The 17,422-nt window shown below is 42.0% G+C and overlaps 2 protein-coding genes across 3 annotated transcripts; both read right to left on the bottom strand.

Moving 5' to 3' along the window:
* Positions 1–161: 161 nt before the first annotated feature.
* LOC133490185 (gastrula zinc finger protein XlCGF57.1-like) lies at positions 162–8,978 on the bottom strand. 2 transcript variants are annotated; one of them, XR_009792126.1, is made up of 3 exons: positions 8,838–8,978; positions 1,078–2,894; positions 162–976 (listed from the first exon to the last, which is right to left on the bottom strand). XR_009792126.1 is itself a non-coding variant. In XM_061799946.1 (2 exons), the coding sequence occupies exons 1-2, from the start codon at positions 8,926–8,928 to the stop codon at positions 1,441–1,443; spliced, it is 1,545 nt and encodes a 514-aa protein (XP_061655930.1). In that variant the 5' UTR covers positions 8,929–8,978; the 3' UTR covers positions 162–1,440. The 2 variants fall into 2 exon arrangements, 1 of the variants encoding a protein (XP_061655930.1); XM_061799946.1 differs by having other exon boundaries at positions 162–2,894.
* LOC133490186 (zinc finger protein OZF-like) lies at positions 8,665–17,214 on the bottom strand. Its single transcript, XM_061799947.1, has 2 exons — positions 16,752–17,214; positions 8,665–12,567 (listed from the first exon to the last, which is right to left on the bottom strand). Exons 1-2 carry the CDS (start codon positions 16,876–16,878, stop codon positions 11,258–11,260), a joined length of 1,437 nt encoding a protein of 478 aa, XP_061655931.1. The 5' UTR covers positions 16,879–17,214; the 3' UTR covers positions 8,665–11,257.
* Between the last annotated feature and the right edge of the window lie 208 nt (positions 17,215–17,422).

Below are 17,422 nucleotides of genomic sequence, written 5' to 3'. Positions count from 1 at the left end.
GCTCACCAGCCAAGTACAGTGCTACTTTGACTTACCAGTGCCAAAGTGTTTTTTGCTATGTTTTGAGCTTCAGACACACCTGTGTTCCAGCGAAGTGGAAAAAAAAAAGTGAGCAATTAAGGTAGTGTAATACATGTGGGCAAGGAGAGCCGCAGTCGTGATGCACTTTCAGCCATTTATTTCTTTGCATTCTGTTTTCCAAATATGTTTTATATATATATATATATATCAGTACATGTAAACTGAGACACTCTTTTTGAAGAGTTGTATTATAATCAGGATCACACTTTTTCATCTGACCACTGTAAGTCAAAGTTTCATTAATCAATCGGTCACTAATTTGATACTTGATATAAGCATCACAAAACGTTGGACAAAGCAGCACAAATGCTATTTATTGATACTTGTCCACTGGAGGTTTGGAAGAAGGTAAATAGGATACAATATAAAAACTACAAGGGAGATAAAATATTGTTCAAAATCAGTGTCACAGACAGTTTCATGATCAAACATCTATGTCTGTGAATTTTTCTTATTCAACCAGTTCACCTCATTCTCAGGGCGTAAAATCAAATCGCAACTGGACTCTTTTGGTTGTCTTCGATGACATTGCACATGCACATAGGCTAGATAAAAAAAATGGACGAAGCCTGATCGGATGAGAGGTGAAACCTTCTGTAAGACAACCAAAACAGTCAAGTAGCAATCAAATCAATTTCTTGAGACATTCCTGAGACATCTGCATTTCCAGTTGAAGCTTCATTGGTCACTGGTTGTCTCAACAGCACACTTGTCAACACGTCTAACACAAAAGACAATTAGTAAAATCATTTTTAAATCAGGCGGCATGGTGGGGGCTGGTTTGCACATCGGCCTCACAGTTCTGAGGACCGGGATTCAAATCCCTGCTTCGCCTGTGTGGAGTTTGCATGTTCTCCCCGTGCCTGTGTGGGTTTTCTCCAGGTATTCCGGTTTCCTGCCAAATCCATGCATGGTAGGTTCATTGACGACTCTAAATTGCCTGTAGTTGTGAATGTGAGTGTTAATGGTTGTTAGTTTATACAGTATGTGCCCTACGAGTGGCTGGGGACCAGTTCTGGGTGTACCCCGCCTCTCGCCCAAAGACAGCTGGGATAGGCTCCAGCACACCGCGACCCTAGTGAAGATAAGCAGTACAGAAAATAGATGGATGGTATTTCACAATCAGAATTAACATAATCTCTTCTAATTCAAACATGCCATAGCTCTGTTTAGAGTGACATTTCACATAAAGGAGGTAACGTTTTATTCACCTTTATTGCATCGCTCTCTCTCTCTCTTTATATATATATATATATATATACATATGTACACATGAAAGGGAGGACACAGATTGACATCTCCAATGACCGGTATGAGCACTGGGATTATTGTTGACAAAGTTAGCTAGTAAAAACTCTATCATGTGTGTGTTCTTGTGTGTATTGTCAAATGGCCTTTTCGATTGAATGTTTGTCCACAAACTGAGCAGGCAAAAGGTTTTTCCCCAGTGTGTATTCGTGTGTGTGTTGTCAAATGTCCCTTATGGGAGAAACTGTTACCACAAACTGTGCATGCATAAGGTTTCTCCCCTGTGTGTGTCCTTTTGTGACGTATTAAGTTTCCATTGCGAGAGAATCTTTGATTACAAACACAACAGGAAAAAGGTTTCTCGCCAGTGTGCGTTTTCGTGTGTGTTTGTAAGTCTCCCTTCTGAGTGAATCTTTTACCACAATCTGGGCAGGCAAATGGTTTCTCACCAGTGTGTGTCCTTGTGTGATTTATTAAAGTTCTGTTATGAGAGAATCTTTGATCACAAACTAAGCAGGCAAAAGGTTTCTCACCAATGTGTGTTCTTGTGTGGGTTGTCAAATGGTCTCTTCGAGTGAAAGTTTGACCACAAAACGAGCAGACAAAAGGTTTCTCCCCAGTATGTATTCTTGTGTGTGTTATCAAATGTCCCTTGAGTGTGAAGGTTTTACCACATACTGTGCAGGTATAAGGGTTCTCACCAGTGTGTGTTTTTGAGTGTTCTCTCAAAGTTCTGTTTTCAGAGAAACCTTTACCGCAAACGGTGCATGCATAAGGCTTCTCACCAGTATGTGTCCTTGTGTGTACTCTCAGCTGACTTCTATGAGAGAATCTGTGACCGCAAATTGAGCAGGCAAATGGCTTCTCTCCAGTGTGTGTTCTTGTATGTATTGTTAAGTTTCCACTCAAGGAGAATCTTTGGCCACAAACTGAGCAGGTAAAAGGTTTCTCTCCAGTGTGCGCTCTAGTGTGTGTTGTCAATTGACTTTTACAAGAGAATCTTTGATCGCAAAATGAGCAGGTAAAAGGTTTTTCTCCAGTGTGCGTTCTCGTGTGCAGTTTCAAACGGCTCTTAAAAGCAAAGGTTTTCCCACAATGGGAACATTTCCAGTGCTTGTCTTCACTGTGACCTGCCTTATGACCTTGAGACGCTTCATCACCATCAGGAGTGTGTGACGCTTTGTCATCACTATCTGATAGTGGAGTCATAAAGCTGCTGCTTGGAGCCTCAGTCCCTGTGCTCTCCTCACCTTCACAATCTTCACTCTTCAAACAAACCCCAATTGATGGCATATTGGTGATATGCTCATCCTCCTCTTTAACGTGCGGTGGCTCTTCTTCCCACTCTTTAATATGCAGGGGCTGTTCATCCCTCCCCTTTTTAATGTGAGGGGACTCAGACTTCTCTTCCTTTTTAATGTGGTAGGGATCTTCCAGCTCTTCCATGCGAGGGTGATCTGGCTCCTCATCCTCTTGATTTTGGGGGGGCTCTTCATCCTCCACTTCCTCTTTAAAATGAGGGTACGCTGGCTTCTGCTGCCCAGGACCAAAATCTTCACTGATGTCTTCAAGACACAAGAAGACAAACACAAAAGAATTGACTTTATTAAACCTAATGTTGTGACTTTAAATTTGCGTATATTTACATTTAAGGTGAGCCAGATGAGCAAAAAAACAGGGTGAGGACATTGAAAATACTCAAATGTATACAATTAAAGCGTAACATCACGTGTAGAGGTTGCAAAGAGAAATCTATCAAAACTAATCTATTGTCAAATGAGTCCATAATGATTATTGACAATCGGTTAATCTTAAAATTGGCCAAATCCTTGGAATTTCAGCCTCTCATCGGTGAATAATAATAATAATTATTATTATTATAAATAATAATAATAATAAAGCAGACTGATTATCTTTGGGATACATAAAAATAAGACATTGGCAAACATCTATTTTGGAAAACAATATTTTTGCCCATTTTCTGACGTTACAGACAAAACCAGGAAATGAATCATAATTTACATTTGTGCATTGTCTGCACTGTCAATTTGAAATGTCCTATTTTAATAAAGGGATGGACATTTAAGAAAGTTTAAGTATGATTTATCAATTAATCAAAAAAATAATAGACAGATTACTCAATTATTAAAATTACTGCTAGTTGCATCCCTAATAAAGTGCATAAAACATTGTATAGTAGTAAACAAGTACCAGAAGTGTGGGTCAGGATAGATTTGCCAAACTAGGACTAAACACACCATCAAAACCAATGGAATCAGCCGAGCAGAACATGGATAAACCTTCCACTCCTCATTCTGCTGGGGGACTTGAATGCTAACGTCGGTAATCACCTGGAGGGGCGTGATCGGAAGGGACAACCCCCACTCCACCAGAACCAGAGAACTTTTCTGTTACTGCACTTCTGTGCTCCTTATGGATAATCCATTACAAACACAACACCATCTTCAGAGATAACGGTGTACATATACATGCACTTGACACTAGGACCCCTAGGCCACAGTTCGATTATTGACTGTATCGTGGTATCAGTGGACTTTTGGCCGCATGTCACTATTTTTTTGTATTATCTTGCACCAGAAGTCAAACTGCCATCCACGGAGATGACCCGTCTAGTTTACAAGACGGCTCACGTGCCAATGGACATGTGGGAGGTGGAAAATATCTCCGTAAAGCCGCAGTGTCAGTATTAAACTCTAGGGTGCATCACAGCCTCATTATTTAAACATCTAATATACAGTAGAGGTAGACAAATTATTGTATTTCTAGTAGTGATGGCGAGATGAAGCTTCATGAAGCATCGTAACACTTCGGCAATTGGTTCGAGTAATGGTCCATTTCTTGATGCTTCATGTGCACACAAAACCACCTGCTGGCCAAGTGTATAATCACACGCAACTGTATCTTAGGCCACATTGTGTGTGATGCTTTGCAATATGGTGGTTGTTGTGGCACTTGGAAATGACTATAAATGACAAAAAAAAAATTATTCATCCATTTTCTGTACTGCTTACTAGGGTCGCGGGCGTGCTGGAGCCTAAAATGTTTGACCAAATATTGTGTCGACATTAAATAATCAAATATTGTTTGAACCTATTCTGTGTGTGTAACTGTTTCCAAAATGGTAGTAATCATATATAGGCACACATAAAAAAAAAAATTAATATGGTAAAAAACTAAATTGATTTCAGTACTCATAGAGTCATGAAACACATGGGAAAATACTTTTCAGAGGGCAAATTCCTGCGTAAATTACATATTAAAATACATTCCATTGTTTCATAATAGTTTGTTATGTTCTAGTTTCTAGAGATGGTGAATTTGGAGGTCTCATTTGCTGTAAGCTATAATCATCAAAATTATGCATGAAGAAAAAAATCATGAAATGTTTCAGTGTGTGTGGTGCATCTCTAGCATATGAGTTTCACTTTTTGAACTACTTAACTAAATTATGCTTTTGACACGATTATAATTTATTGAGATGTACCACCAGTGTGGGAGCTTGTGTAATGAGTTTGTCAACTTTGGAGAATAAAACCACATTTTCACGGAGCTGCTTGACGGGGTTTATATTCCCGTGCCAAAGTGTCACACATCGCGCCAAATTCTAAACCACTTCCTGAAGCGGTCACGTGGTACAGTCGGCCTTGCGAAGCTTCGGACGTCATCATTTCCAGCCTCTCCCCCAAATGAAGCAAGCCTCGATACACACCCCCTTCATTACTCAACACACGCCTCGAAGACTCGGCACAACCCGTAACATCACTCATTTCTAGTCATGTGTGGCTGAAGCCTCATGAAGCTTTGAGGCTTTCCTTCAATTTATGCCAGAACAGATTCGGAGCGCTGGTGCTTCAGTGAGAACATTAGTGACGAAAGAAGTCACAGCAACCTACGTCACTATACTACGTGAAACGAGACTCTCTCGTTACCTTCCAGCAATAAAAGATAAAACACTATGTTGGTCAATGTATTATCTGCATAAGTCTGTGTTAATTTAAATAGACGAAGTTGGCATTAAAAAGCTGGATTCCACAAAGTAAATATGTTATGGCTTAGCACATTTGCCTCTCAGTTCTGAGGTCCTGGCCTCGCTTGTATGGAGTTTGCATGTTCTCCCCGTGCTTGCGTGGGTTTTCTCCGGGTACTCCAGTTTCCTCCCACATCCCGAAAACATGCGTGGTAGGTTGATTGACGACTCTAAATTGCCCATAGGTGTGAATGTGAGTGCGAATGGTTGTTTGTTTATATGTGTGCTGTGATTGGCTGGCGACCAGTTCAGGGTGTACCCCGCCTCTCGCCCGAAGGTAGCTGGGATAGGCTCCAGCATGCCTGCGACCCGAGTGAGGATAAGCGGTACAGAAAATGGATGGAAATATGTTCGTCACGCGTGCATCTTAATTATAAAGGGATGACTTGTGAACAGAAACAAAAAGGGCACAGAGATGTCTTTAGAAGTTTTTATTCAAAAATAACAATTGTTCAATAGCTTATTTAGGAACCACCACACTATTGAATAGCTTGGTGGTTCCTAAATACACAAGTTAGGGCCAAATGAGCTGTCAAATCAAATGACAGCAACCAATCCGGTTCGAGCTGTCGATACGCGTGGTGACGTATGAAGCTTCAAACTTAAACAGTCACGTGATATTTGGGGGAACGATACAAGCGCTGAGGCACCATTTTGACGCAGTGTGATTCAGGAAGTCTGACACAAGCGTTGAGGCTTTGGGTTCATTTTTACATCACCGTTTTTAACATAAGCCTCAATAGAATGCAAAATTTTAAAGTCATATGATTTTATAACAAAATTGTTGTCTTTAAAACATCTAATACAAATTTGATTATAAAGGATTTATTTTTTATTTTTTAACTATTACTATACCTATCTGTAGCGGACAAGCCACGCAAAAGATGCCATGTGGCACCCCAGCCTCTCACTACCCCGCTACTTGCCGAGGTAGACGTTAACTCCAGAGTCACACGCAGACTCTAAACGGATTAACACAATAAACTATCTTCAACAAGACACAGACATTTGCTTTGCCATGCCAACGCTAAGTGAATCACGTCTGCCTGGGACTTCAAAGCGGAGACCCAAGGATGCCGAGTTCGCCCCCGGACGCTAAGTTAATTAACTCCCCGCCAGTCGAAGGATTGCACCATCAGAGGCTCCCCCACCCTGCTGAGTGCTGCTACTTGGGAGTTGGAACAGGCAACAGCGACACCCACGGGCGACGGAACGACACTACGGACATGGGTTCATAAGACAGTCTGTGACTCGACTGGGAGTCAATATTTTAAGAACTTTACATGAACGCCACTCGTGACTGTATTGCTGCAAACTTGAATGCCTAACGTCAAATCTGTTGTTAATTGAACCAGATGAAATGTCTCACTCCACGCCACAAATGTCACATGAAAATAGTAATGTTCTCCACACCACATAACATTTCAAACATTCATTACAGGTATGAAAGAGGGCGAGCATGGAACAATGCAGGGTGGGAAAATGGTCTCGTTATCTTAAACCCAATAATTCATATTTTATTCCACTGGTTTTAAACCACAAAATAATCCTAGAATGGAAAAATAACGGCAAAAGGCAGTCCAGCCCCTTGGTGTTCGCAAAGGTGGTAGAAAAGGAGGACCCCCCCCCCCCCCCCCCCCCCCTTTTTGACCCGCTCTGGCCATAAAAGGGGCCGGAGCTGGGAGAAGGAGAAGTTTTTGGAGTCTTGGTGGAGAAGTCTTGGTCACCCCGACCAACTCGTCGACGACCGCGCCAGGCAGGACTTCACAAAATAGATGGCATCATGGGGATGGGGGAAATAAAAACTACTAATAATAATAATAATGCATTAAACTTATATAACGCTCTTCTACGCACTCAAAGACGCTTTACAATTTCATGCATTATTCATTCACTTCTCTGTCAGACCCTGGGGGTGGTAAGACACTTGCAAATTACTAAATTAGTCAGCTACTGACACTGCCATTCCGCCGCCAACTTGCTGAGGTCGCAGCCTTGTTGTGACATGGTGGCCTTCCACCAACCATCCCCTAGTCAATCCATCTGGACCATCCAACCTTGCACAGCATTCATCGGTGGACAAACATATTTAAGCACATACTACATTGAGAGAGACTAAGAACAACAAAAACTTTGTTCAAACAGTATTTAAAAAAAAAACAGTAACAAAAAAAACAAAAAAATTCATGCATTTCAATTGCGACTTAATTCTTCTGGTCTGAGATCTTCTGATCAAGTTGTGTTATCTGCATGCGTGCACTTCACTGACCCTACGAGGCCAAGGCACACACAGCAAGAACAGTACTCACTCACCAATACAATGCACACAAACAATAGCAGCACAGACTGACGTAATAATCGCACGATGCAGCAGGTGACTGACGCAAAAATCCCGCAACACAACGAATCAATAATATAATTGGTGCAAACACTTATTGATTTGATGATTAGGCCTGTCACAAAAATGACTATATCGACTTATCATTTGATAAATAAAGTGGAAACGATAGTTCTTACGGACTCGATAAATTGTCGTTGTGGTGAGCTGGCGCGGATAACACAGTGAGCCGACAGAGTTGGATGGTTGTGTCATTAGCCGCAGGTGGGTCCATGGAATGCCGGCGGACCGATACACTCTTGCAGGTGTTGGTGCCGTCCAATAAGCCACAGAGACACTTAAAGGAAAGTTAACTGTTTGTTGTATTTGCTAACCCGCGGGTTAACGAGCTAGCCCGCGAACTAACAAGCTAGCCAGTTAAGGAGCTAAACAGCTCACCCCAGCGCAGCGACGTCATTTAAAATGTCAGCGCTTCGCTCAGAGTTGTTGTGTGTTTTAGTCCCCAATTAACACACGTGGGAAAGTTTAACTGTTTACGATGTTAGTTAGCCTGCCAGCTAACAAGGTAGCGAGCTAAGGAGCTAAACAGATCGCTCCACCGCGGCAAAGTTGTTTAAAACATCAGCGCTTCTCTCGTCAACGGACCAACCACACAGTCTTGCAGCTCTTTATTTATAATTTTACACCCAGGGGATCCATATGATAGAGTAAAGTCAAACAATTTAATAGAGAAACAAGAAAGGAAATGATAAACAACAACAATAATAGCCATGACAACAATACTGATTTAAAATTTTAAAACTAAAACAAATAAGGGCGGGCCTTATTTTTCATAATAGCGGCATAAAAAAAAGATATCGTTTATTGTGATAGTTCTGGGTAAAATATATGGTCTTAAAAAAATTGCTATCGTAACAGGCCTATGTACAAATCATTTCTGCTACAGAAGTGCAAAATAATATGTTTATTTAGCTTTTTACAAATGGGTGCCATCAGAGCCACATAGTACACATTATAGGATCTCAATAATGCTTATATTTAATAATCACAGGATCATTGTTAAAAATATAATTGCCTACATCAAAGAGTATGACGTGCCCAAACCAGCTGTACGTAACATACCTCGACGCTGCATCTTGCAAACAGCGTCCAATAGTTCCTGTTTTGGTCCACTAAGCTCCTCCTCGACCTCTGCTGTCCTTCTTGCGCACATTTTCACACTTGATCTCTGCTAAGCGATGTGTTGCTCACAAACGCGTCGGCGACTAGCAAACTAAGCTAAACTAGGCCGAAAATCTTGAAACTTGCACCGCGACAAATTTCGCCGGGCGCGAAGATTCAACGAATAATGTTTTAGTCTTAGCGAAGTAATGACGGCCGTACTGCGTCGAAACGTAAGCAAATTCAGTCCAAATTCACGAAGGTTTAGTGAAACAAGTGGAAGCATATGAGGAAACGGAAAAATAAGACGTGCGTGGAAGTGAATCTTCGGCCGTGATTGGCCGAGTGCAGTCACGTGCGAAGCCTAAACTCGCATGCAGATTGGTCTGTACCTTTCGTCATCCCCCGAGCACTACCGTAAAGCCTATAATGTCTGCGCCGCTTAAACTCGTAGGACTCGAATCAGGCCTGGAGCTGGAGGGCGGTTGCTGAACACGGGACTGTGAGTAGACAGGAGACGGCAGGAAGTGAGCTTGGAGAGATGGACATTTTAAGAGTGGAATACAGTGAGGAGTAGTAGAAAGGAAAAGAAAGAAACAGGTAGCGATGATGAATTGTGAGAACTTAGAACGGACAAGAGTAGTGGACCCAAAGGTAGTTGTCAAACTCTTGCGAGAGGAAGCTACATTCGGTGAGTGGAATCCGATAACATTAACCAAAGCAATAGCCAAAGAAATAGTCATTTCAAAAAAGTAAGCGCTATTAAGAAATGGCTCATTGCTGATTACGTGCAAGGATGGAGGCCAACAGGGAAAAGCAATCAGGGTGAACAAAAGAGATGGTCAAAGAAGTGCAGTGTTCAGTGTGGAATAGTAAGGAGCTGGCAAGGGGAGGAATGTCGGGGATTTCGCTGAACTTGTTGTGTCGGTGGAAGACATGAAAGACAACACACCAAAAGTGCATGTAAACGATGACACCTTAAGACATCGTCGTCCAAATTACTGCCCAGGGACCGTTTGTGGCTCACCACACAGCACAAACTCCACACAGGCGAGGCCGGGATTTGAAACCCAGTCCTCAGAACTATGAGGCAGATGTGCAGAAGACGTGTGAGGCAGAATGTAGAATATGTATCCCTTTTATGCCAGTTTTACTGTGGGACTGTGGAGGTTTTAGGCTGCCACTGTGGTTCTTTATATTCTGATGGATATTTATTGAACATTTCAGTCGGACAGAACAACGTTTTAAAGGGGAGTGACTGGGGGAAAAAAGGAAGAGACAGTGAAAAGATAACTACAGATTATAGGAAGAGGACAAAAAAAGACAGGATACTAACTGCAACACATTAGATTCAAGTGGTGTATGGGGCAATAGTGCTACACCCTGTGAAGGAAGGACAGGACGATATAGGACAGGAAAAGTACAGGAGGGGGAGCATGCAGGACAGAGGTACTGGACCTGGCTGTTGAACTGAAGTGTGGTGTGAGTGGCTGAGTAAATTCTAAACATCTATAGAAACAGAGTGCAAGTGAGGGGAGACCCAGAAGGTTCGCATAGATATAAGAGTTATTTATAGCAATGAGTGAATGGCTCCACGCTGAGCAAATAAGTTCCAGGTGTGTGTGTCTGCAGACACATGAAAGTGAATTTACACTGTCTTGCATGCACAATAACGGTCCAAAGCGTCCTGTAATTGCTGCGCCTGCACCGCGGGGCTGAGGACCAACCCGAGAAACGAGGTCGAGGCCAGGGACCCGGGAGCGGCCCGGTGGACGGGACACTACCCACACCGAGGGATCCGGGGCCCCACTGAGGTGCCCCAAACTGGCTACCTGGAGGAGGCAGCCGGGTTGGTGGGTTGGAGTTGGTGTTAGTTTGAGAGGATGAGTTCAAACATGTAACTTTTGGTCCTCTTTATCCGCAGGCCAACGGAAAGGCAGGAAAAAAAGCCTAGAGTATAGATTTATTGGTAAGTTTTATTTAACCAGGTGAGGCCATTCACCACGGATTCTCAATTGCAACGCCGACCTGGCAGCAGACGGCAGAGTTAACCAAAGCAAAAATAAAAGCAAATACTGACACGTAGACATTTAGTTACATAGTACATTATTTTAAAAATTGTATGTCCATTTTCTTCAGGATCATATATGCACTTTTTAATCTTAACCCAAAGAGTCAAAGATTCCTCACAGTCTATTTTAATCAATTGTTTGCTTATTTGATATGCACATAACAAAAACACTGAGGAGAGCAGATGTAATACTACAAGTGTTTTAGCACACGTGCCAATTCTGAACTCTTGTCCACAGGGCTCCTTTAAGAAGGCACATAGAATACAATCACCCTTGGTACATTAACTGATGAAGCCTGCTTGGAAACCTTCATTGATCACTGCTCCTCTCACCAACACACTTGTGTCTCTTAACTTGTTGCTGCTGAGAGAATCTTTTGCCACAAACTGAGCAGGAAAGGGTTTTTTCACCAGTATGTGTTCTTGAGTGTCTAAATAAGTTTCCCTTCTGAGAGAATAATTGACCACAAATTGAGCAGGCAAAAGGTTTCGCTCCAGTGTGTTTTCTTATGTGTATTTTTAAGTCTCCCCTCTGAGTGAACCTTTGACCACAAACTGAGCAGAAAAAAGGTCTCTCTCCAGTGTGGGTTCTTGTGTGATTTGTTAAGGTTACCTTCTGAGAGAATCTTTGGCCACAAATTGAGCAGGAAAAGGGTTTCTCCCCAATGTGTGTTCTTGTGTGACTTCTTAAATTCGTCTTATGAGAGAATTTTTGGCCACAAACTGAGCAGGGAAAAGGCTTCTCACCAGTGTGTGTTCTTGTATGTATTTTTAAGTCTCCCTTCTGAGTGAATCTTTTACCACAATCTGAGCAGGAAAAAGGCTTCTCTCCAGTGTGTGTTCTTGTGTGTCTTCTTAAGCTTGCGTTCTCAGAGAATCGTTGACCACAAACTGAGCACACAAAAGGTTTCTCTCCAGTGTGCGTTTTTGTGTGACTTCTTAAGTTTGTCTTACGAGAGAATCTTTGGCCACAAACTGAGCAGGCAAAAGGTTTCTCTCCAGTGTGTGTTCTTATGTGTGAATTCAAATGATCTTTTGTCAACAATCTTTTACCACAATATGAGCAGGCAAAGGGTTTCTCTCCAGTGTGGCTCATAAGATGCCTTTTCAAAAGAGACTTGTAGACAAAGGTTTTCCCACACTGAGAACATTTCCAGTGTCTGTTGCCAGTGTGACATGACAAATCTCCTTCAGACTGTTCATCATCGTCAGTGAGAGGAGCGTGTGACTTTGTGTCATCACTAGCAGATAGTGGGGCTATGAGGCCGCCTGCTTGTGATCTTCCACAGTGGTCTTTATCGCCTTCTGTTGTCATGTGTTGACTTGAGCTCCTGCTGCTGAGAGGCGCCACCCCTCTCTCACTTTGACCATCTTCACTCTGAAAAAGGACACAAGTCGATGGCAACTTGGTGATATCCCCCTCTTCCTCCTCGTCTTTGATGTGTGCGCACTCTGGCTCCTCCTCTTTAAAACAGGGGGGTTCTGGCTGCTCTTCCTCTTTAATTAGAGGGTGCCCTGGCTCCTCCTCTTCTTTGATGCGAGAGGGCTCTGGCTGCGCATCCTCTTTAATGTGAGGGGGCTCTGCCTCCTGCCGCTTAGGACCAAGATCTTCATTGACGTCTGCAAGATAAAAGAAGACAAGCACATGGTTTGAGCAACTAAATTCTCATGTTGTGACTTTGATGGTGTGTATTAAGGTTACTATACGTATACGGCGAGACAAATGAGCAAAAGCCTAGAGTATAGATTTATTAGAAAAAATAAAAATACTAAAACGAAAAAGTTGAAAAATATAACATGCATAAAAACTACAATATTAATAATGATAATACAGTGGACTGCCCCATAGTTACGGTTCAGTATTCGCAAATTCTGATGATTTTATTACAATTTTTTACCTATCTTCCGTCATTGTCGGAAAAGCTTACCGATTCACAATTTTCTATTAAAGTTTTCTGCTCAAGAAAATGAAACTGGCAGTCATTTCCAATAATCTCAATACATTTTGGAGCAATTGGTAACTAATTAATTGCCTTTAGAACGCCCCTTTTTCAAAATCAACACGTCCCCCGTGTCTTTGTGTGATGTCAGACGCAGAAATGGAGACCAAATGCACTGCATAGCTGGTGTGGAAGAAGGAATGTACTATACTATAAAGTGGCAGAATTAACTCATGTTTTATATCTCGTAGCTGTTGGGTGAACTCCCCTCACCTCCAACATGACAACTTTTCAGGAAATAAAAACAATATACAGCTTTGCTTGAGTTTTCAAAAACCGCTTTGTTCAAGTTGGTATTTTACCTTATATTGTTGTCATATATGATTGCACTCTCATACGACCAACAGCTATCTCACATGGACAACAGCTAGCACCCCAAAATTATGTTCAATTGCTCATTTCACATGCAGAAAAATCGCTAAATTATAAGGGTGTCATCACCATACCTACTGTGAAGCATGGGGGTGGAAACATCATGCTTTGGGGCCATGAATGAATGAATGGGGCCATGTATCGTGAGATTTGGAGTGAAAACCTCCTTTCATCAGCAAGGGCATTGAAGATGAAATGTGGCCGGGCCTTTCAGCATGACAATGATCCCAAACACACCGCCCGGGCAACGAAGGAGTGGCTTCCTTCGCAAGAAGCATTTCAAGGTCCTGGAGTGGCCTAGCCACTTGCACAACTGGTGACTGACTAAATACTTTTTTACCCCGCTGTATATCTTGGTGATGACTGATCGCAATTTTGGGACATTAATGCTTTTGGCCGGGAGACCCTGTTATGACAGCCAGCGGTACGCAGCCAAGTCCACATCTCTCATACGATGCCACCATGCACCCTACAGAAATGCCTTTGTCATCTACAGGAACTCTTTTCAAACATCTTTGAGGCATTTGTGATGTAATCAATACCACACCCCCCAAAAAACAAACTAGTTGCTAGCGCAACCAAACAGCTGCTCAACAGATTTCCACATCAAACATCATCATCATCATCATCACAAGCATATACAACTTCTAAGCACCCTTGGTTTGCAATACACCACATCACATCTAAAACTCAATGGACTTTGTTAATAAGATCAGAGACCTAAAGCAGGATGAAAATGAATATACGATACCTATGATTCCCACACGCCTGCCGTATGCCGTATTGTGCCACAAGTCCGACAAATGTTACGACTGTGCTGTAAAGTGTCACGGATATGTTTGGTGTGCGTTGTCTTACAATTTTGATTAATAAAGTCCTCGTTAGCACACAGGTGTTGTCCGCCTATTTTTGGACATCATAATCTGGCGATGAAGCTTCGCTTTGTGCCGCTGCCCTTGTCCCTTGCCGCCATTCCGCTGCTGCTCGTATGACTCTATTAATGCTAGCGCCGTTAGCTTTGTTAGCTTCGGCTATCGACTTGAGGCTAAATCATGCTCGTTTATCCAGTGTGGCGCGTGCCAGTTGCGTTTTTTTACATGCGTCATCATCACAAAATGCTGACTTGGACGGGATGTCTCACTGATAAAAGTATTTCAGTCCGCAACTGAAAAATTATTTTTGGGCAATTTCCGGCGAACGAAAATTTTCGGTGACCCAGAAATTTCTACTGTCCCGAGCAGGTCGGCGTCTATACATAGGTGGTGGCCTGAGACAGCGGCGTACTGACCCCGTTAATGTTGGACCCTGTCAACATTATTATTTCTTATATATGACGATTTTAGCAAGAATCATGGAATTTGACGCATATGATTTGCTTTCACGGGCCACTTAGGTTTGACACCCGTAAAGACCGCTCCTCTTTTCTGTTTTCACGAATGACCTGCCGTATGTGATGAACAAATCTCCAGTTGTCATGTATGCTGACGACTCAACTAAATTCGACTCTAATCCTGATATGAATGATGTTTCCAGTGTACTGAAAAGGAAGCTGGATGAGGTTACTAAATGAGTCAAAACCAATACCATGATTCCAAACATTTCCAAAACTAAATCCATGATAATTGGAAGTAAACAACGTTTGAAGAGGAAACCAAAGTTATCCTTTGGAATGAATGGTTCTATATTAGAACAAGTAACCAAATGAAACTATTAGGCAACACGGTGGACCAGCATCTATCTTGGTCTTCTCATATTGATGCTGTAATCAGGAAGATGGGTGCTGGCATTGCGGTTGTGCGTAGACATGCCTCCTTTATCACCCTACCGGCCGTGAAAGAGGTGCTACAATGTTTAGCATTAGCTCACTTAGAATACTGTTTAGTCCTATGGTCCGCTAGTATGAAAAGTGACCTCGATAGAATTCAGATTGTTCAGAACAAAGTCGCTTGCCTTATATTGAGATGTTCATCTACGACCAGTATTATTGATATGCAAATGTTAAAACGCAAAATAATGTATTAATATTTGTAAAGAAAATTATTTTAACCAGTGAACCAAGCTCATTTTATAAAAACCTAAAGTACTCTTTTCAGATTCACTCATATAATACTCGATCTGCTACCAATTTTAATTTGGTTATTAATTGTCCCAACACAACTATTTTTTTTTTTTTTTTTTTTTTTACAAATGTCTGTCTTTTATAGCTCTGTTATGGAATGAATTGGCCAAAGAACTGAAGAGCTTTACAACTTTACACACTTGCCAAGAGGCAACTCCTCAAAAGGTCTAAGAGGAGTCAAACGTGGCTCCAGATGAAAAGTTGCATTTGTAAAAAAAAACATCTGTGCAGCCTTCGCTAGGGAAGCGCCCTGGGTTGGCGTCATGTCCCTCTGGAGTAAGAGGAGAGGAAGAGACACACATGGCCCCGAATCTACATTTATTTTGCAAGATTTTGTTGCACAGCATGAACAACTGAGTATTGACTGGAATGGTTTCAAGAGTAAAATGGTTTGAAATAAAATAACTAATGATAGATATGGTGGATGTATTACGTATAACCCTTTAAACAATTCATTACTGTATGCAGAGAAGTGGTTCACATTAAAAAGACAAAGATCGTATCAGAAAACGTAATAGATGTTCGATGGTCGATTAGAGTGGGTAGACTCAGTTTGAACTACGGTTTCATGGAATTGCTACGTTAAAACTAAATAATGTCCAATAATTTACTGTACTGAGGATGAGACACAACACCACCTTTTGATTGGCTGTTATCGAGCTCAGGAGGTCTGGGCGGCCATGCGAGGTCTGGGTCTTAATATCAATATGGACTATTTTTACAATAACATGCCAAATAAACAAAACAGAACTTTTCCAGACACTTATCAGTGTTGTGTGCATGAGCAGCAACCAGACACTCATCTACAGCATCACTATCATTAAACAAATTCTCTCGAACCTCAGGAGAACAACAATGGACAAAAAAAAACCTTCTCACTTGATACATTTTGAACTTCTGATCCCTACGTGACTCAACAGCTGACTCTTTGCATCTTGGGTTTAAAAAAAAAAAAAAAGAGGTGCACTTTTATGAACCCCTTCTTCACAGTTTTGGCACTTTTTTTGTGAATTGATTGTGTTTATCGGTTGTATATTTCAATAAAGATCTTTAAAGGGAAGTAAACCCATCCGAGTCCACCCCCAGTAAAACTGTTACACTTTAATAATGCAGCCATGAGCCACCAAAACCTCTTAAATGCTGTCAACGCTGGAATACAAACTCATGAAGGAGACCCGCAGATCCACATAGTACACATTATTGGGTGTTCATAATACCATATTCGATGTAACGGCATGCATTGGTCAAAAATATACACAGGAACATTGTTAAAATTAGAAAGTTTAAATAAGTGAGAGGAAACGTGAGCAAACCTGCTATGTGGAACCCAACTCGAGGCTGCATCCTGCACAAAGCGTCCAGTAGTTGACATGGTGGCTCCTTCTCCTCTTTTGGTCCCCAAAGTTCATCTTGGCACTCTACCGTCCTTCTTGCACACATTTTCACACGACAAACACAACACTTGACGCTCACACTTGACCTCTCCTTCGCGACGTGTTGATCGCAAACGCGTCTCTTTGTTGGCGGCTAGCGAGCTAAGCTAAGCTAAACGAAGCCGAGAAGCTTCAACCGGGCACGAAGATTTAACGTATTATGTTTTAGTCCAGTAAATTACTGATGGAGGCTTCAGTACGTTCTGTACTAATTCCGGTAGAATTAAATAGTGAAGCGAGTGTGTTTTAGTAAAAAAAAAAACGACGTTTGTCACTGCACCATCTGCGGTGGCTGCGCGGTCTACGGTACGCATGCGCAGCAGGTCGGCCATCTTGACAGTAACAGTCATACAAGATGGCGCCTGGACGAGGCGACATGGAACGACACCCATGTTACGCTAAATTATAACGCTTCAAACAACACACGGATCAGCCCAGAGTGTTGTTTTCTTATGTCTTTGTACGATAACTAGGAAAGAGAACGTGGGAAACAATGTATACCTGCTGAATTTCCCATTTCGCTGTTCAGAATGGAACTAAAAGCAGGCACG

This window comes from Phyllopteryx taeniolatus, chromosome 15 (assembly GCF_024500385.1).
Source record: "Phyllopteryx taeniolatus isolate TA_2022b chromosome 15, UOR_Ptae_1.2, whole genome shotgun sequence".
NCBI classification, from domain to species: domain Eukaryota; kingdom Metazoa; phylum Chordata; class Actinopteri; order Syngnathiformes; family Syngnathidae; genus Phyllopteryx; species Phyllopteryx taeniolatus.
The sequence above is the reverse complement of the archived record's forward strand: the minus strand, read 5'-3'. Positions and strand labels throughout refer to the sequence as shown.

Excerpts from the sequence above, each read along its gene's own strand:
- LOC133490185 (XM_061799946.1), bottom strand. The coding sequence starts at position 8,928 with ATGTGCGCAAGAAGGACAGCAGAGGTCGAGGAGGAGCTTAGTGGACCA. Across the intron at positions 2,895-8,837 it reads TTGCAAGATGCAGCGTCGAG|ACATCAGTGAAGATTTTGGT; the intron begins GTATGTTACGTA and ends TGTGTCTTGAAG.
- LOC133490186 (XM_061799947.1), bottom strand. The coding sequence starts at position 16,878 with ATGTGTGCAAGAAGGACGGTAGAGTGCCAAGATGAACTTTGGGGACCA. Across the intron at positions 12,568-16,751 it reads AGTTGGGTTCCACATAGCAG|ACGTCAATGAAGATCTTGGT; the intron begins GTTTGCTCACGT and ends TTTATCTTGCAG.